At 36.1% G+C, this 21,330-nt stretch overlaps 1 protein-coding gene across 3 annotated transcripts in view; it reads right to left on the reverse strand.

Annotated features, from left to right (window-relative positions):
• Positions 1-20,507, reverse strand: part of LOC150109420 (tRNA pseudouridine synthase-like 1) — a 91,501-nt gene extending 70,994 nt beyond the window's left edge. Inside the window, exons 1-2 of one of the 3 annotated variants that reach the window (XM_090408102.1) lie at positions 20,464-20,507; positions 16,725-16,779 (exon numbers count right to left, since the gene is read on the reverse strand). In XM_090408102.1, the coding sequence (XP_090264228.1) occupies positions 16,725-16,739 (15 nt within the window). In that variant the 5' untranslated portion in view covers positions 16,740-16,779; positions 20,464-20,507. The other 2 variants (XM_090408094.1, XM_090408087.1) reach the window with 2 other exon arrangements.
• Between the last annotated feature and the right edge of the window lie 823 nt (positions 20,508-21,330).

The raw sequence follows: 21,330 nt of genomic DNA on the forward strand, positions 1-21,330 counted from the left end.
TGTGACTTCATGGAGGGATTTAGAGCAGTTGATAATGGGGAGGAGAGACTAACTGTAGGTGAGCAAGAGGTGTATGGGGAGTTGAGTAAACTAGACATTAATAAGACTGTGGGACTTGATAATATATCACCACGTATTCTGAAAGAATGTGCCAGGGAGTTGACACCTACCTTGACATATTTTTTTAATATGAGTCTTGCACTTGGTCAAGATCCTAAGAAATGGAAGGAGGGCAAGATTGTGCCACTTCATAAAGGAGGTGATCGAACTCAAGCATCAAACTATAGGTTTATCTGTGTGTCAGGTGTTGTGGTTAAGATGTTGGAGATCTGGTTAAGTTGTTGGAGAAGCTTGTGAGAACTAGGATCCAGAGTTGGGTTGATAACAATGGTATTATCTTTGATGGACAGCATGGATTTGCTAAAGAGAGGTCATGTTTTAGTAATCTACTTACTTATTACAATAAGGTGACTGTTTCCATGGACAGAGGAGAAGGATACACAATAATATACTTAGATTTTGCAAAGGCTTTTGATAGAGTACCGCATGATAAGTTGACAGTCAAACTAGCGCAGATGTGGTTGGACATTAGATTAGTGCATTGGATTGGAGACTGGCTATCTGATAGGTATCAACAAGTTGTGTATGGGGGAGCGATATCCAGGAAAAGGAAAGTTACTAGTGGAGTGCCGCAGGGGTCTGTTTTAGGGCCATTGCTGTTTAACTTGTATATTAATGATATTGGTGAAGATTTGGATGGAGATATTCAGTTGTTTGCAGATGATGCAAAGTTGGGATGAACCATGAAGGATAGAGAAGATGTTGTGGCCTTACAAGAAGACTTGAATAAATTGAGTGAGTGGGAATGGGGATATGAGTTCAATGTTGCAAAATGTAAGGTTTTAAAATTTGGAAAACAAAAATGGGATGCAGAATTTATGCTTAGTGAGGATATATTGTCAGAGGTGGAGGATATAAGAGATCTGGGGGTGATAGTGGATAAGGATCTGAAATTTAGGGGGCACATAGCCAAAATTATGAAGACAACACAAATTCTTCTGGGAATGATGCAGAGGGCACTGGCTTGTAGAAGTAGAGAGATTCTTGTTCTTTGTATAAGACTTTGATTAGGCCACACATGGACTATTTTGCCCAGATTTGGTCACCTGGTTTTCAGAAGGACAAAGATATGTTGAAAAGGATCCAGAGGTGACTGACTAAGGTAGTTTCTAACCTTTGGAATGTTGAGTATGAGGAAAGATTGAGAAGATTGCTGACAGTGAATATTACTGTTTGCCTGCGAGCTTGATTGGTGGAATTGAAAAAGGGAAGCCATACTGAGTCGTAAATGTTAAATCCCAATGAAAGGCAACTTCACAGGAAACATGGAACTGAATGGGGAAAGGAAATTTTAAGCCCTAGCAGATTATAAAAAGGGAGTTTGAAGTTTGCCATTCTCTAGCATGAAATGTTACTTCTCACAAATGTACAGTTTCTAATGGCATTGTTGTGACCTATTCTTCTTATTCTATTCTATTAACTTTCTTATACTTTATATCCTACCGGCTGCGCCATTTATGTTGTGTCCCATTTTACGATTTTTATTCTATTTTATAATTTCCGCTTACCTATGTTCTTCTATTATCTACGCACGAGATATCACCAATAAATTTACTAATACTTAAGTTATTTCTCCCCTTAGTACCCCTAATATTTGTATTTATACTGTGCCTTTTGGGATATTTAGTTTAAGAAATTATATACAAAAACAAGGAGAAAGAACTCAAATATGTCTAAAAGTGTAACTATGTTGCAGTCGTGACACTTTATCTCGTTTCTTAACATTAATTTCCTGCGTGATTAGGTTCGTATTTTTCAAGTGGTGCATTGGACAGCAATTTCAGATAACTCTTTCATCATTTGAACAAAGGGTTATTAAATTCCTTAACATGGTACAATTCAATTATAGTGATTACTCAATTTAATGCTAAACTAAATACTTACAAACTAACATTAGCTTATTACAAGTAATTAGGCTATGATCCTATAATGAGTATTACGATCATGCCGCCATAACAATTCAACACATAAATTCACTTGACATGGACAAATAAGATTAATTCACACTATTTAACTATTCAAACTTAAGTAGATTAACTAAACCATTTACTGCACTAACACACAACTAGTATTACGATCATGCCGCCAAAAATATTCAACACGTAAATTCATTTGACATGGACAAATAAGATTAATTCACACTATTCAACTATTAAAGCTTAAGTAGATTAACTAAACCTTTTTCTGCACTAACACACAACTATGACATTTTAACTTTCCTATGCATTACAATAGACATGCAAAATTCTCAGGGCACTTAATTTTTTTTTTTCACGTAACATCAACACTAGCCAGCTTACTTTTAATATATTCTGTCAGATTCTAAAGTCCTAGTATAAATTTTCCTTGGTCACTTCAACAGTTCCATATTAGAATAATGATACTTATCACAGACAAATTTTAGTTAACATTAGATATATTTTACAGTACCTTTCTTTCTTGGGGTTTTCATATGGACCTTTACCTTCTTCTGATTGAACTATCTTGATATAACCTCACCGATAATCTGCTTCTCCTACGTTCTTCTTTATATATCGGCTGTGCAACTCGCCACGTGGACATCGATTTCTCTACTTCTTTCCCCTTCTCATAGTTGTCAATGAAGTCAAAACACAAAGAATATGCTTTCCTTTCCTCGACTATATGGCATTCTTCGCTTCTTGCATAGGAAATACGGAATCGAAATCCCGCTCACTTTCGTTTCCATGTTGTGCCGTCGGAGATATAACTCCAATCTCGCCACTCAGGAAATCGCGAAGGACTCTCCTGGAATAGAATCAAACCAAAACCAAAAAAGCCTCGTGGGGGGGGGGGTCCAACTCTTTTATAACCGCTCTCCTAATGGCACTTCTTCTAACTTATTTTCTCCGCCCCCTACTTGTTTTTACTTCACTGACCAATTAGGGTGGCGTTTTTCTGCAAAAACGTCCTTTGATCGGCAAGCCCATAACGATGTCTCAATCCGGGAATTGACCCTAAGCGATTTTCTGTTGTTTTTCTTGTGCTAGCCTCTAATTTAATCCCTTCCAAAATTTTTCTACGAATTTACTTAATAACTTAATCTCTAGCTTCTCACATACCATCTTTTATGACTAATCCTTTTCTGTCTTATTTATTTAACTTTTCTTATTTAAATCATATCACAATATTAATACATTCTTTCTTTTGTTAGTTAGTTTAACAAAACCTTTATATTTTATATATTTTATTGGATGCAAGAATCTTTCTTTTTCTTTTAATTAATTCAACTATTATCTTTTATGCAGGGGTTTTAATTTATTTTATTTATTCTTCATGTTACACCATGATAGCTGAGAATTCTATATTCTTAAGATATCAGGGTGTAACAGCATAAGGAATCATGCAGAGTGGTTAGAAAAGTTGAGTCTGGTGGACAGGAGGAAGAGGGAGGATATGATAGAGACCTACAAGTTATTAAGGGGTTGTTATAGGATCAATACTGGAGAGGTTCTACAGAAAATAGTGGGAAATCAGGGGAGAACCAGAGGTCATCCCTGGAAACTGTATAAAGAAGGTGTGAGTAGGGGAGTGAGAAGCAGGTTTTTTTCATGCAGAGTTGTGAATGATTGGAATGCCTTGCCTGAGAGAGTGGTGTCTGCAGAGAATTTGAGTGTGATTAAAGCATGGTATGATGACTGTGTGCATGATAAAAGGAACTCCTAGGTGAGTCTTTGACTCCATGGGATCTTGGGTAATAATAATAATAATAATAAAATAATAGATGATGATTTAATATTAGATAGAGATTTGGATTGTTATTGTTCCCATCTTCTGACACTGAAAGAAGACTTGATTATCAGATTCAAAGACTGATGAGCTTAAAATACATGATTGGGTCATAAATCCATTTCTTTTTGATGCCACTTCTGTTCATCCAAATATATGTGAAGAATTTATTGCCTTAAAAAATGATTTTGAAGCTCGAGTACAATTTCAACAGCATGAGTATGAAAGATTCTGACCAAACATGCAATGCAAGTATCCTCAGCTTTGGCAAGAAATAAAATTACTGCACATTGCTTTTCCTTCTTCATACTCGGTCAAGAAAGAATTCAGTGTCATGTTGCAATTGTTAGCTAAGCAGCGAAATAGATTGCAAATAAGTGAAAGAGGGGACTTGAGACTTCATTTGTTGAACACTGAACCAGACACCAAAAAAATTAGCAGGATCTCATCAGGCTCAGGGTGGCCATTAATGATTGGCTTATTAAATACAGTACGTTTGCATCTTTTTTTTTTTTTTTGAGTAAAAATTAATTTGTATCAAAGTCATTAATTTTTAATTAACTAAGAGTTTGAATATGTTGATGGTAATTTAGGTTTGCCTAATCATATATTATAATTATCTTACCGAGTCATTAACCTAGTGTAAAATTCAGCAGGAGGCACCAGGCCAAATAGTTGAAAGGGAGTGCCAAGCAAAAAAAGGTTAAGAACCACTGATTTACATTATGTTGCTGATGGCAGAAAAGGTTCATCAAAACACATCTTCCTTACACAGACAAGTGACAGATATTGGCTTAGATAAGGAAATAGGGTTCAATACCTATTTACACTCGGGGTTTCAACAGGCTACTGAGCATGTCCCCTAGGTGGTGGATGGGGGAAAACCTTGACTACCATCCGTTTGGATATCAGGGCAGCTCTGAATATATTGAATAAAGAGTTGTGGACCAGTGGTTTTGGGACTGGCGATCCCATGTGAAAATATTGCCATTCACCAACCCGCACTTGGCCAGCATGGTGAATTAATGGCTTAACCTTCTAAGATGAATTCCGACAGAAATAAAATGGCCCTCATTCCCCGGAGGCTGGATTGTTACTACCTATGGCAGCAGGCAGTTAAACATGAAGGCAGAAGGTGCTAAGAATCGCCGGGTAACCAGATCATGCTGCCATTGGAAACTAGAGTTTGGAACATTAAAGTAGAACTCTGAGCAGTGAAGCACAGTTAACTGAACAAACTGAAGAGCTAAAGTGACTAAAATGGGACATTCTTGGACTGTGCGAAATCAGACGTAATGGTGAAGAAATTCTTCGACTAAAAAATGGAGGCATATTATATTATAGAGGTCAAGATAAAGATATGAAAGAATCAGTGGAGTTGGATTCTTGATCAACAAAAAACCGAAGAACAACATAATAGAATTTGACAGTGTACCCAATCGAATAGCAAGTATTGTTGTTCAAATCTTGAAAAGATACTCTTAAGATCGTCCAAGTCTATGCACCAACAATAAGTCATACTGACGAAGAAATTGAAGCCTTCTATCATGATATATTCCAGCACTACAATAAAAGGAAAACATCATTTCAAAATTGTGATGAGAGACTTTAATACTAGAATTGGCATTCAACATTCTGATGAAAGCTCAATTGGAAATTTTGGATATGGCATAAGAGATGACAGAGGAGCAAGGTTAATAGAATTTGCAGAAAAAGAAAACCTATATCACAAATTCCTTCTTCAAGAAAAAAAAACATAGAAAGTGGACATGGGAAAAGTCCAAATGGAAAAACTAGTGAAATAGACTTTATCCTCAGCAATAAGAAATACATCTTTCAAGACTGCTCTATTATAAACACCTTCAACATTGGAAGTGACCATCATATGGTATGCAGTAAGATTCAAATAAACTGCCAAAAAGAAAGAAGAAAAATGTTTAGGAAATCAAAGCAAAACATAGATGTACACAAACTCAACATTAAAAAAGATATATACCAACACGAACTAAACAATATATTTAAACATCTTATTATAGATGACAATGCTGATCTATCAGAAAGTAATGAATTATTATCCAAAACCTTTTACAATGCTCACTTGAGACAGCTGGTACCACAGAACAGAAACACAACAAAATCTCTGAAGAAACAAAACAGCTTATGAAGAAACGAAACAATCAATTACCCTACAGAATAAAATTGAATACACAGAATTGTGCAAAACAATCAGAAAACGTATCATAGAAGAAATAAGAAAATTCAATTGTAAATTCATACAACAAACAATTGAAAACAACCATAGTCTCAAAAGAGCCAAACAGCAGATGAACAGCAAACAGATGGTTGCAGCCAAACTACAAGACGGGACCATCACCAGAGATAGATATGCAATAGCAAAAAGAATTGAAGAATTCTACTCAATATTATACCAGGATGATGAATTAAATGAAGAAGAAGACAACTACAACACAGCTGAAGTACCACAGATTCTACCAGAAGAAGTTATGCAGAGCATCCAAAGCTTCCAAAATGGGAAAGCTGCAGTGAGGATGGAATTATAGCTGAACTTCTAAAAAGAGATGGAGAAATAATCTCCGAACTCTTAGCAAAACTATTTACTTTATGCCTGAAGAAAAATGATGTACCAACAACATGGAAGAAGGCTACCCTAATTGTGATACATAAAAAAGGCAAGATAGAAGACTTGACAAACTACCAACCTATCAGTGGTCTACAAAGTGTTTACAAAAGTCTTAGCTAATAGACTTTGCGACTCTGGACCTAGCACAATCAAAAGAACAGGCAGGCTTTCGAAGGGGCTTTAGTACAATGGACCATATTCAAGTTGTACAGCAGATTATTGAACGGTGTAATGAATATCATTACACCGTTCAACAAGACACTATGTCTTGGTTTTATTGACTATGAGAAAGCCTTTGATTCACTTAAAACTTGTGCAATACTTAAAGCATTACGAAACCAACAAGTAGAGGAGCCCTACATCAGAACCATCAAATCAGCATACACCAATGCCAAAGCAACAATTCATTTCAATGGAAACATCTGTACTATGGGAATACAGAAAGGTATAAGACAGGGTGACACAATAGCTCCAAAATTATTCACAGCGTGCCTAGAAGAAATATTCAAACTTCTTGATTGGGAAGGGAAAGGTCTGAAGATAAATGGAAGATATTTAAGTCATTATGCTTTGCAGATGACATAGTTATCTTTACTTCAACTGCACATTCGTATCCATGAGCTCCAAATTACTAGCGGAACAGCAGGCCTAAAGATAAACCTAAAGAAGACCCAAGTTATGTTCAATAGTTATGTCCAACTAGAAATAATAAAAATCAATAATGAGGAAATTAAGCAAGTAGATCATTACATATACTTAGGACAACAGATATTATCAATGGAACAAAATATCATGGATGAAATTAAAAGGCATGCGATGCTTGGGTGGAAAGCATTTAGAAAATTACATTCAATATTCAAAAGCCAACTACCATTATGCCTAAAGAGAAAGGTTTATAACCAGTGTATTCTTCCTATACTGACATATGGCTGTGAAACATGGACACTGAATGCAAAGGAAATTCAAAAATTAAGAACAACACAATTTAGTATGGAAAGAAGTATGCTTAGTATCACTAGATTGGATCACAAAAGGAATACATGGATAAGAAATCAAACCAAAGTCTCTGATATCATAGGAAGAGTGAAACATCTGAAGTGGCAATGGGCTGGGCATATTGCCCAAAGACAAGATCAGTGATGGACAAAAGAAGTATTGGACTGGATTCCACGAGAGGAAAAACGACCACAACGCTGACCGAAATCACAGTGGATTGATGATATCATCAGATTTGCAGGAGTGACATGGAAAAGGAGAACCATGGACAGAGAGTGTTGGAGTAATCTTGGAAAGGCATTCATCCAGCAGATGAAGGCCTTTCCAAGCATGGATCAATAATGGCTAATGATGATGATGACCTATTCATAAGAGAAGCTTCAACAGGTCTTATTTCAGACAAGACAAAGTAAGCTGGAATTGGATAGAGATAGCAGAATTTTTTCCCCTTCTGGAAACTTAGGTTCCCCGCCCCCCCTAAGCATCATATATCTTTCATCTTACAAAATAGGCAAAAAATAAATTTAAGAACATGTACAATTCTGTAGGTATTTTTCAGTATTGAGACACATATCAATATAAATAGTTTATTAAAAATAAAAACAATTCAAAAACCTGAGAAGTTTCATGCGTCGTAAGACTTGCATCATCAGGGATAATGGTACATAAAAGTTTTACACAACAAAAGCTTATTGACAATTAATTACACATATTAGATGTTTTTAATAACTTCACAACTGTTAAATAATTGAGAAATCAGAATACAAATGATATATTCGTTGCTGTATGCATGCGGAAACACTGCTAGTTGTTGTCACATTCTGTGGTTCTCGTGTGCTATATCCTAGGTCCATGGCACTTAAATTTTTGATGAAGGCAGACCACACTTGATGTAAAATCATGCCTTGATTTTAATTGCACTGTGTAAGGATCCTAAGCATTTGTGTGGCTTCTTTAAATTTTCTTGTGAAACAATTATTATTATTAATATATGACGTTTGTCTGTTGCCGGAGTACTTGATGGCCAGTAGTTGTTGTGTGGAATGCTAAACCTGATTTGTGCTCCCTTCTTTTTTCGACATCTTTTACATGCTCAGACATGCAGATCTCTCTCAACCTTCCCATCTGTCCTACATAACAAATGCCATAAGAGCAATGAATCTCATAGACACCTGGTTTTTACATGGGGTGGTGTGGCGGTTTTGGTGGATGTAGGAATCTTGATATTTTTTGTAAAGGTAGAAACGCCACTTTTATGTTGTACTTGCGGAGCATTATAGCCACTTTGTCCATGACATTTTTGATGTACAGCAGCGTGATTGCATTCTTGAAAACTTGTTTAAGTAAGGAAGTTGCAGGAGCTGTATTAAGAATTTTTTTGATTATCTTAGGTTCAAAACCATTAAGTGCAAGGTTTTGTGCCAGGTAGTGTAATTCTTCATTTCTTTCGATCGGTGTGCTAGATATATTGTATGCCTTATCTCGCAAAGTTTTAATTATGCCTATTTTTTTTTGCAATGGATGGTGGTGTGAAGCGGCATTTAGAAATCTTCCCATTGTGGTGGGTTTGCTGTATATGGAGAAGGACAACCTTTATTTCATGGCACAAAACCTCGCACTTAATGGTTTGAACCTAAGATAATCAAAAGAATTCTTAATACAGCTCCTGCAACTCCCTTACTTAAACAAGATTTCAAGAATGCAATCACGCTGCTGTATATCAAAAATGCCACTGACAAAGTGACTATAATGCTCCGCGAGTACAACATACAAGTCGTATTTCTACCTTTATAAAAAATATCAAGATTCCTACATCCACCAAAACCACCACACCACCCCATGAAAAAATCAGGTGTCTATGAGATTCATTGCGCTTGTGGCATTTGTTATGTAGAGCAGATGGGAAGGTTGAGAGAGAGAGATCCGCATGTGTGAGCATGTAAAAGACGTCGAAATAAGAAGGGAGCACAAATCAGGTTTAGCATTCCACACAACCACTACTGGCCATCAAGTACTCTGACAATAGACAAACATGTCATATATTGATGATAATTGTTTCACAAGAAAATTTAAAGAAGCCACACAAATGCTTAGGATCCCTACACAGTGCAATAAAAATCAAGGCTTGGTTTTACATCAAGCGTGGTCTGTCTTCATCAAAAATTTAAGTGCCATGGACCTAGGATATAGCACATGGGAAGCACAGAACGTGACAACAACTAGCAATGTTCCAGCATGCATACAGTAACGAAAATAATCATTTGTTTATTATTATTATTATTCTGTTTTCTCAATTATTTAACAGTTGTGAAGTTATTAAAAACATGTAATATGTGTAATTAATTGTCAATAAGCTTTTGTTGTGTAAAACTTATGTACCATTATCCCTGATGATGCAAGTCTTACAACGCACAAAACTTGTTGGGTTTTTTAATTGTTTATTTTTAATAAACTATTTATATTAATACATGGTCTCAATACCGAAAACTACCTACAGAACTGCTTAACGACAGAAACCTATGTTTACAACATGTACAATTAACAAAATGTATAGACAACAGGTCTCAACATTAAGACATTAAAACTTTATTACTGCTCATGAACCATTCATAGCATAATTTACAGAGAATAAATGTATGCGTATGCATTTTAGATGAAGAAATATCACTTCACCTTTCCTGTAACTAGAAGTACTGATAACATAATACATTTCTCCTTTGAATAAGAAAATATTTACTTCTAGCTGTTCCTGGTATAAACATATCGCATTTCTCACTTCCTTGGTTCTCCAAACAACTCGGCATCCTCTTCTGCTCTGAACATTACTTTATATCTTACACAAATAATCATACTGCACATATCCAAATATTATTATTATTTTTAATGGTCTTAAATTTTAATTTTTGTGGTTTTGTGTTTTTTTGTGTTTAAATTTTAATGGTTTTTAATTAGTCTGGATACTTTACTCTGGAGACCATAAGTGATACTATTCAGTCACTTTAGAAATACATAGCTGCAGAAAATTCATTTACTACCTAAACACCACACCACTGTCAGAAATATCTAATACAGTGGGATTTGAATCCAATATGGTTGCAAAGGCAGAGATGCTTTCCACTTAGCTACCAAGGGCAGATCCTAGAATATCATCCTGAGATTGGTTGTAAATTTGAGGCTCTGTCTCTCTCTCACACACAGATTAATCCTTCATTTTATCTCTAAATGTGGAGCACAAATAGTTAGCCAACACTTATTCAAATTTCAACATTAAACCCAAATTCAAAACTCCAAACTAACTTCTTTCCTCTTTTTAACTTCTCTTCTAATTTTTACTCTTTAATCTGTATTCACTAGAACAGTCTTGCCCTCTGGCTGTAGTATTCTATTCCCCAAGGAATGCACTTGTAGCTATTGGGGGGGGGGGGGGGGCAACACGTTCATCCTCTGTTCTGAACTTCTAGTCTGCACAATATACTAAATTACTACACATTCTACAAACTTTTCTGTATGAGATCAATATAAATGTTCATTATACATAATTAATCTCTTCCTAGCAATAATTTTCCTCTAAACTGATCTATTATTCATCAGGACTCCATTGTCAGATCTCATATTTTGGTCATCAAATGCATTAATTACATCAATTCACCTACGGCTGTCTTCCTCTGGGTCTCTCAACTGTTACCTTGGTCTTGGCATCAGACATCTGTTTTGCTAACTCTTCCTAATCCATTTAAGTGGCCATATTACACTTGGCCAGCCTGGCTGGTCGAGTGGTTAGCGTATCCACTCTCCAGCCAAAAGGCTGCGGGTTCAAATCCTGCCCTGGGCATGGATGTTTGTGTTGTCTGTGGAAATACTAGTGGCGGTGGTGGATTGAGTGGTTGAGACAGAGTTGTAGATCAGGGTGCCCTTCCTCGATAAGTCTTTGGACTCCCTGGAGGTGTCAAATAATAATAATAATAATAATATTACTTATGCCTTGCATAAATTTAACCTAGAACACTCAGTAATGAATTTTTTTTTGTAATTCTCATATTCAGTTTTATTTCCCTTTTTACAGATGGATGCTGAGTTGAACTGTGATAAGTTCTGCTCACAAATTCTTGAATGTTAACATGTCAAGTTCCTTCCTAATATCTTCATTTTTAATATGATTCTGCCATTGATGACAACTCTTCACTCTCCTAATTATTTTCTCAGAACTCTCATATCAGTGGTCTCTAATGTTTGATCTAATCCAACTCTCAGATCTATAAGTTAGAATTGGTTTTGAATGTTCTCTGGTATGGGGCTAGTTTAGTGTTTTGTCTAATTTCTCTCCTAACCCATATAAATTTATTCAGTTGAGTCATCACCATACCAGTTTTGCTTAGTAGGGTATCTCCATATTTAATATCTCATCTTCACTAAAAAATTGTGCGAAATAGCTGAAATATTTTACTTGTTCAACAGGTTCTCTACTAAGAATGCATTTGTTAAATAAAAATCTAGTCCTGACAATTCCTATATGGCTGCCTACTTTGTTCTTTCCAAGTTTCTCTTTAATATTTTCTTAGCCCAACTTCCATGGAAGACCTCTTGTTCTTTCCCCCCTCTAACCAAGTGTTGAAACATTTCCCCTGCATCAATCCTATAAAATCCTTTAACTTAAATGCCTCTATAATATTCCCACACCACACACTTTTTTTTTTGCCTACCAACCAACTTTTACAATCCACAAAACCTCAATCTATCCTCATAGGGAGCATTCCACAGACCATTCATCATCTTGGTTACTTGCTTCTGGATCCTCTCCACTACTTCCCCATCCCCAAGAAACTGTACGCAGTGTAGATCTGAGTACAGTAATCCAGATATGATTGCATCAAGGCTTTATAAAGAGGGAATAATAACTCCCTTATCTCTGCTTGTTATTCTTCAATAACCAAGTAATCCCGCAAGCTACCCTGGCTACTTTAGCAATATGTAGTCTACACTTCAATTCGCTATCTACTACTATCCCCAAATCCCTGGCTTCAATTTCCTGGAGCACAGTGGCCTCAATCTGGTACACAGCTTGTAATCTTTGTATCCCAAAATGCAAATTTTTATACTTTTCTACATTAAATTGACATCCATTATGTTTTGCTCATACTGTTAGCCTATTTAAATCATGCTGCAAGCTCTCTACATCACTTTAACTATTACTCTGCCCAACTTTGCATCATCAACAAACAACTGAATATCTTTCTTCAAATTATATCATATCATTTATGTAGAAATTAAACAGCAGTGGTCCAAGTACGGAGCTCTGTGGCACACCACTAGTCATCTGCCTTCTCCTGGATTCTGCTCCCACATATATTACTTTTTGATATCTGTCTAGCAGACATAGTTTTATCCATATCACCAGTTTCATATACATTCCCATTTGTTGCAGTTTGCTTTATTTGTTGCATACTGTTAAGCACTTTTGCAAAATCATTGTGTAGCCATTTCCTTTATCCAACTAGGACATGACCAACCCTGGTAGCAAATTATAGACCATTCCTGAGATATTGTTTGGTCTATAATTTGCTACCACAAACTTAGATCTTCCTTTATGTAAAGGAATTATTCTGTTCTCTTTCCATGTTCTTGGAACTTTGCCAAAGCTGAGAATTAAACAGCCTAGTCAAAGGCATCACCAGTTCCTCTGCACATTCTCTTAAAATAAAAGTCAATATCCCATCCAATCCCACAGCTGTATTTGCATTCAGATTCTGCAATATCTTAAGTATCCCCAATTCATCAACCTCTGTGCTCACATGAGTCCTTGCTACCTCTACCATAAAAATATCTTCACTTGGATGATATAACCTTGCAAAACGGTCAATCAGCAGCTGAACAATTTCACCTGCCTCTGTTACCTCTCTGCCATCTGCATTCATTAAAGTTATCCTTCCATAGTCATTCTTCCTCCTACTTCTAACATAATGAAAAAAATTCTTTGGGATTGCCTTTTGCCAGCTGCTTGGCTGATTTCTTTTGATAATCAGATTTTGCCTTCCATACCATGATGGTTACCTTTCTCCTTATATACCCCTCCCTAACATTTTCTTCTTTTGCAATTCATCTTAATGATACTACTCATCCATCTAACTCCTATCTGATTTACCCTCCTGACCTTAAGTATACAGTGCAATATTACTTCCTCCAGATACCCCATTTATTTATGCTTATGGCTACATGAAAATTGATAAGTGAAAAGTACAATCACGATTTTCAGAAACAAATGATGAAAATCTTAACATATAAAAGTTCATTACATAAAAGGCACAACCTGCTTTCTAAGTCTTTCCTTTTTTTAAAAAAATAAAAAATAAAAAATAAAAATAAAGTAAAAGTAACTTGTCATAATTAAGCCAGGGAGAATTATCATCCTGCTGCACCAAGTATGACAAGGCTGCATGTTCTCACAACACTTCACAACATAAAAGTAGCTGTGTCCGAGGTTTAAGTAGAGAACAGTTGTGTCTTGTGTGAGAAAACTTGATCCATTAGCGGAGGCCCATTTCATACTGTATTATCATCATCTTCTAACATGAGGAGGAGTTCTGCTGAAACTATGACGAGGACTATGAGAGTAACTACGAGAATAACATCTTCGTGGTGAGATGGGACCATGATCTTCTGTTTCCTCCATAACCACTGCCACCATCATACCAACTACAGGTCAAGGTCCATAATGGAAAGCCAATTCAAGGCCTCATCCGTCACCTTGTGGATGTCTTGTAGTCCACCCCTGTGAAATTGGCGCCTTGGGCAGTCATACACAATATGAGTAATCGTCTGAGCCATGGGAGAACAATCACAATAAGGGTGATCTGACAGCCCCATTTATGTAGAAGATAGCCACATCTGCCCTGACTAGATATGAATGACCAAATCTTCCTAGGAAGATCAAAACCAGGCTGCAGAGCACAGGGATCTTCTACCAGGAAGCCGTTTGTTGGGAGATTGTTGGACCAGTATTCTCTCCATATGTCAGATATTGATGGCAGTGCAGCTGAAGAGAGTTCATCCATGGACCAGAGAGGCTTTCTAGGTTTGAGGCGAAGACTAGGTGGGTTTGTGAGAGTCTGGTTTAGGGGTAGGAGTCAGTTGCTCATTGTTTTATTAAATTCCTTAATTGAGGCTTGTCTTCTACATATGTGTGGTGGAACAATGTTGGATAGAACAGGCAGCCAGGAGAGAGGGGTGCTTTTCACTGTCCCACTAATTGTGCACATGGTAGAGTTCAGCTGGGTGTCTATAATATTAGTGTGTGTGTACTTCTTTCCCAGACAGGGGCACAATATTCTGCTGCAGAGAATGTGAGGGCTAGTGCAGACGACCTTAGGACTTCTGCACCACAAACCCAGGTTGTTCCAGCAAGCCTTGAAATGATGTTATTTCTGGTTTTAATTTTATTGGAGAGGTTGATGATGTGGCTTTTATAGGTTAGGCTTCTGTCCAGGCTCACTCCAAGGTATTTTGGGTGAGGCTCGTGTTCTACCATTTTTCCACAGAAAGAAAGGTTGGGTTGTCATTTCGCCTCTGCATTGTACAGGTGAAATACTGAGGACACTGTTTTCGTTGGATTTGGCTTCAAGTACTCTTCGAGGGGTGTTCAGGTCTGTATTCAAGGTTGATTCCCATCAGATACCCTATGACTAACCCACATGCACTGTGAGCATCCTTTCCTTGCAGATCTGTATGCATGGTAATGCTTCAATCTGCCTCCTAAGTATAATCCTATCATAATCACCTGCCTTGTAGTTCCACATATACCGCTTCTTGACTGGTATTTCCACATGTTTTGCTACCTCTCAAGTCAAGACCACATGACCACTTTCACCCAACTTGAGGCAATGTTGCAACCTTAGTTATGGACAGGTGTTCTGATCTTATAACAAGATCCAACAAACACTTGTATTTCAAGTGAGTCCCTCCATCACATTCTGCTTCAAGTAATTATCTCTCAGTAAGTGTATAAATTCTATTTCCTTCTTGCTATGTGGTCTTTCCTCCTTCCAATCTATGTCGCTGAAGTTGAAGTCCCTCCCATAATAATTACTCGACTTGCATTCATTCTACTAATTTGCTGATGCATGTCTTCCACATCATCCCTGCCACCCCAGCCTATAGCAGAAACTAATTTTATATTTTGTCCTACTGGCCTCAATCTCACATCAGATTGACTCAAAAGACCTGCCATCTGCCCTACTGACTCCTACTCTTGTTAACTGCAATTCGTTTGTTATCATCAGCACCTCATTTCCTGTCCTGTCTACTTTATCTTCCCTGAAAATACTAAATCCATCACATTCTATTCTCTGCCACTATGCTTTCAGTATTATCATCACCAATATTTTCATTTTCCACCCTTCTATCAATACTCTCTACTCTACTATTATGTAATTTGTTCTCTCTGCATTTACACTCTCAAAACATTTATTACACACTTGCTCCCAGTTCCACAAATCTTCCAACTTTCATAATGAATACATCTCACAAATTTTACACTGAACAAAATCACACAAATTTATCTCGCCTAATAAAGGTGTCTTGGCTGCCATTGTTCAGCTGCACATAGATGCCATATCAACAACATATAATTTAAGGAAATATACATGTTTTACTTACATCTAAATAACTCAGTCTGCCTCGCACACTTATAAAACAATTAAATACAATAATTTAATTCAGTATTATTATCAAAATTAAAAAAAAAATTACTTATCTTTCTGCAACATTATGAACAAGAATGACACGCTATGCATCTAAGCATTAAAGTACTTCCATAAATACCTTGATCTCTCTCTCACACCATTCATTCGATCTTTCCTGAAGTACACTTATAATTGTACTTTAAGAGGAAAAATAATGTGAGCAGTTGGACAAAGAGAGAGAAAAAACTAAAGGAATTGATATAAACCAACTTCACAATATTTTCACGTGCAGTCTTTCTTGCCTGTTATACTAACATCTAGACACATTCCATATCAACATAATATGATTACTTTCTCCTATTGCTGGAAGTGAATCTAGCTTTCAGATGATAGTGAAATGTTAACAGAGATGTATAGCATCTTTAAAGAGAGAGAGAGAAGAGGGAGGGAGAAAAATAGCTGCTTTCATAGGAATATGAAAATAAAATAAAATAAAATAAACATAACGTGCATAGCATTCTGAGATCAGATATAATTCTGCTTACTTCAATAACTGTCATAACACTACGTCCACATTCTAGTGGTTGACGCTGCACCCCTCTGAAAAATAAAAATCAAATCAGAGTTGAGAAAATGTTTATATCTAATACAGTATGATAAAATAAATCTGAAAAGAAGAATTACCTTGAAATATCAGGGAAATGAATTCTTTTTAATTTCTTAATTTATCAAATTCTTATAATATTATTATTATTAACATCTGACCTCCATGGAGTCAGAGATATCATGGAAGATGTAACTAGCACACAAAACTCATCCAACCATACCTTAAACTGATTCAATGTGTCTATATTCACAACACCCTACTCACCATCCACTCTCCATCTAAAGAACTTTCTCCCCACTCCTCTGCTCACACCCTCCTTACAGTTTCCAGGGATAGCCTCTTGTTCTACCCTGCCTCTCCCATCCTATGAAAAATCTCTTCCATATCAACCTGATTGACAACCCCTGACTAGCTTATGTCTCAATCATATCCCCCCCCATGAGTCTTTGCAATTTACATTCTCTCAATCTGTCTTCGTACTCCACATTCCAAAGACCACTGACCACCTTTGTGAATCTTCTCTGGACGCTTTCTAACATATCCTCATCATTGTTAGTAGTTGGAAGGGGATCAATCGTTTGATGCTATTGGCACACTCCCCCTTGATGAGTCTTTGGACTCCCTGGGGGTGTCAAATAATAATAATAATAATAAAATAATAATAATGAAAACCCAGTGACAAATCTGTGCACAATAATCCATATGAGGCATGATCAAGGCCTCATATGGATTATTGTGATTATCAATATATCAACCAAACTTTTTTTTTCTATTAAAAATGCTTTACAGAAGTCTGTATTAGTTTAATTTACAAATGCTAATTCAAAGAAGTTCTATCCAATGGATTTTCAAATTTTATGAAAAAAAAAAAAAAAATTGAATTATTTCATTAGAACAGGATTTTGCAACTGACAAAAAGATCTTGCTAAATGCTGTTTCTTTGTTCAAAATTGTTTTCTATTTTATTTTACTATCCTTTAGAGTGAGGGGAAAAAAAACAGAAGGTGGAGAAATATGGTTAGAAGTGTATAGGAAGTCAATCCATACAGGAAGATGTCCCTATGCCAGCCACCCACGATGAGTCTTCGGACTCCTTGGAGGTATCAGGAATAATAATAATAATAATAAACTTAAAGAACCAGGCTACAAGAATAATTAAAGACAAAATTAATCATCCATTCATCAATATCTTCAAAATGACTACTCAAGTTACTAAAATTATTCTTCTCTGAGAAACCAACTTGTATGATCAAAAAATAGATTATAAATATATTATTTCCTTACCCTAAATAGGCAGTCTTGAGATGCACAGCAGAGTTTCTAAAGCAAGTCAATAATAGAATGCTTTTAAACCTGTTCACATCCTACAGAATTTTCCACGTTCACCAAAAGACAGCATTCCTTTTATAAAAAAAAATCCTGGGGGTACACAAGATTTCATTTACTTGTGGCAAAACTTATGTTGGACAGACTGGAAGTTTTGAAATAAGTATTTAAAAAAACAGGGCAATACCGAGTATAAAGGAAAAACTGAACACACGAAGCAACTTTTCAGAACATTATGAAATGGATTAGTCTTCTACTTCAATGCCTTAATTGAAAGCATGAAGTAGAAGACTACAATGCTTAATTGAAAGACAATCTCTTTCAAGGAAGTTTAGAATCCTCAGAGATAATACGATCACACAGCATATTAAACTAGAACTAAGATACATTTCATGACATGTAGAAGTCTTCTATATTGTGTAATTTATCAGATCTATTATGCCAATAACCATATAAAAACTTTGTACAACAATGAATGCTTCATGCTTGATATGTCAAACGATAGGTTTTTATTTTTATATTGATCCCATACAAGTGAATTTGAAGGACCTATAAGCACATCTGTGCCATTTGTAGGGTGCAGGTGAGGACTCAGTTTATTGACTTTTTTTTTTTTTTTCAAGAGTTGCAGATTATAGTCATTTTGAAATATTTCAAAATGACTACAACTTAGGAGTGTTTTGAAGTTGCAGAGTGAAAAGGTGCTAAGCAGCTGCTGTTGCTTTTGTATTAATAGGTGTAATAGAAAGTGGAGGAATCATGGCTGCCAGTTCACTGGACAATGACTATTGAAGTATCTGCAAACCAGACACAGCCATTCACTATGACAGATGACCAGATACAGCAAATGAGTAGAGAGGAAGCTGGCAACCCAATTATAGGAGGTGGTGAATAGACAAAACGATGACAATTTATTAAGTAAGCCTCACTGGGAATGTTGAGAACAACAGCACAAGTTTCTCCAAACCTTTTCACAGCATGTATCCAGTGGTGGATGATGTAAGCTAGGTCAGTTGTGCATTTTTAATGGGGGAATCCATACTGGTGGTTACTGATTAATTGGTAGGTTTCTTGGTAGGGAGAGAAATTGGCTATTGATGGCTTTTCAGTTATTCTGGAGAGGACTGAGGTGGTGGCGATTTGGTTTGCAGTTTGATAGTAGATTATTATCATTATTCACAGTGTACTGCCTCCAAAGTACATTCTTCTTCTTCTTCCAGGCTTCATGCTGAAGCTCTACATTCATCCATTTTACATCTACCTTATTCAAGTCAGAAGCTACCAGAGTAAGTTTGAACCACGATTTCCACATTGCTGAAATTTGATTTGCTCAATGAGACAGTACGAATACCAATTTCGAAAAATGGTATTTTTTTCGAAAATAATATTTCCTAATTTTTTTTTGAAGAGTTGCAGATTATAGTCATTTGAAATATTTCAAAATGACAACAACTTAGGATTATAACTTGGTTAGCAGGGATGTTAGAGCTGGGTTCTTTACTTTTAGAGTGGTAAATGAGTGGAATAAGCTGCCAGAGTCTGTTGTGGGTGCTATGACGGTGAGTGAGTGAGTTCAAGGCAAGGTATGATAGATACTGTGAGAATGTCGTATAGTTGTGTGGACATGATGTTTAGGGCCTCCCTCGATGAGTCTAAGGACTCCCTGGAGTCGCCCGTAATAATAATAATAATAATTTTTACCCCGAATTACACGGAGTCGATTTTTTTTTTTTTTTTTACCACAAATAATAACGGTTGGCTATTCTAGTGCGAGCAATTAAATTAACATTCGATCCTTTTGTATCAGATGTCAACATGTCAACTCAATCCTGCAACATTTTCCGGAAGCATATTTCAAAGATGATGTGGTCAATAATCAACTTAAACGTAAAAGTAAGATTTGAATCATAGATGAAATGTGAGGCACAGCACTCAGCAATGTTGCAGTACTAACCTGTAATGTGTTCCGCAGTATGATATATACATAAGATAGCGAACCATTACTATCACCTGCTATTACTCAGGCACCTTAAATATATTCAACACCTGAGCATTATTAATTGTTATATATATTAGATACCCCAATGTTATTAACAATTACACCAAAAACAGTTGACATACAAGCAGCATGATCAAGTTGTTTAGCGCCATCTAAATACTCTTAACTTCCGTTATTTATTTATTTAAATTTCTCTAGATGAGAATTAAAATCATAATTACTTAAATGAATACCTTCCACGAAAACTAGGTGTATTCACCTTTTTACCAGCTATTTTATTTTATTTTTAAATAAAATGTTTCAGTTAGAAAGAATTTCTAAGTACCAGTTCTAAATCAAGGACTGCTCTCACCAAAAATACTTGCAACGGTAACTCTTTGATTTTCATTATTTTCAATCTTCCGTGAACGTACTAATAAAAGATAAAAAATTGCAAAACATACAGCAAAGACTAGAATTAAAGATACATAACTTGCTGATTACTGGCTATGAGCAAGTTACAGTATTATAACTAGAGATGCACAACCTAGAAAAACTGCACAATGACAAGAATCATTTAATTTTTAATGAAAAAAGAAATGTAATAAAAATTAAATGATTGAGAAGTTTACTTTTCTCGATTTTATGGAAGCAAATTCATCCAAAATTTCACTTATTTCTAGTTTATTGCAGATATCACCTTCTGTTGGGGTCATTAACAGCACAATCAGTCTTTCCTGTGAAATACTAGATCGTAGATATGTTTTAATTAGCTTGTCTTGAAAATCGTTCAAGTAATTTTATATAAACTTTGTTTTTAATCCTATTTTTCCGAAGTAAGCAAACAGACAAGTAAGTCAAGTTTGCGCCCATGTAGTGCAAGTCTGAGGCAACTCGTGGTAAAGGCGGATTAAACGCGAAAGCACATCCCCTTGCTGATATGTTTTAATTAGCTTGTCTTGAAAATCGTTCAAGTAATTTTATATAAACTTTGTTTTTAATCCTATTTTTCCGAAGTAAGCAAACAGACAAGTAAGTCAAGTTTGCGCCCATGTAGTGCAAGTCTGAGGCAACTCGTGGTAAAGGCGGATTAAACGCGAAAGCACATCCCCTTGCTGAGATGTATGCTGCTATGCATTAAAGGCAATGGTCCCTACCCATACCGGTTTTGACTTATGTATAGGTGAAGCGGGCTCTAAAAATAAGACGATCCCGAAAGATTGCCTAACTCAGTGACAGG

Source organism: Typopeltis vanoorti, chromosome 2 (genome assembly GCF_054136105.1).
Source record: "Typopeltis vanoorti isolate ZY-2024b chromosome 2, IOZ_Tvanoo_1.0, whole genome shotgun sequence".
NCBI classification, from domain to species: Eukaryota; Metazoa; Arthropoda; class Arachnida; order Uropygi; family Thelyphonidae; genus Typopeltis; species Typopeltis vanoorti.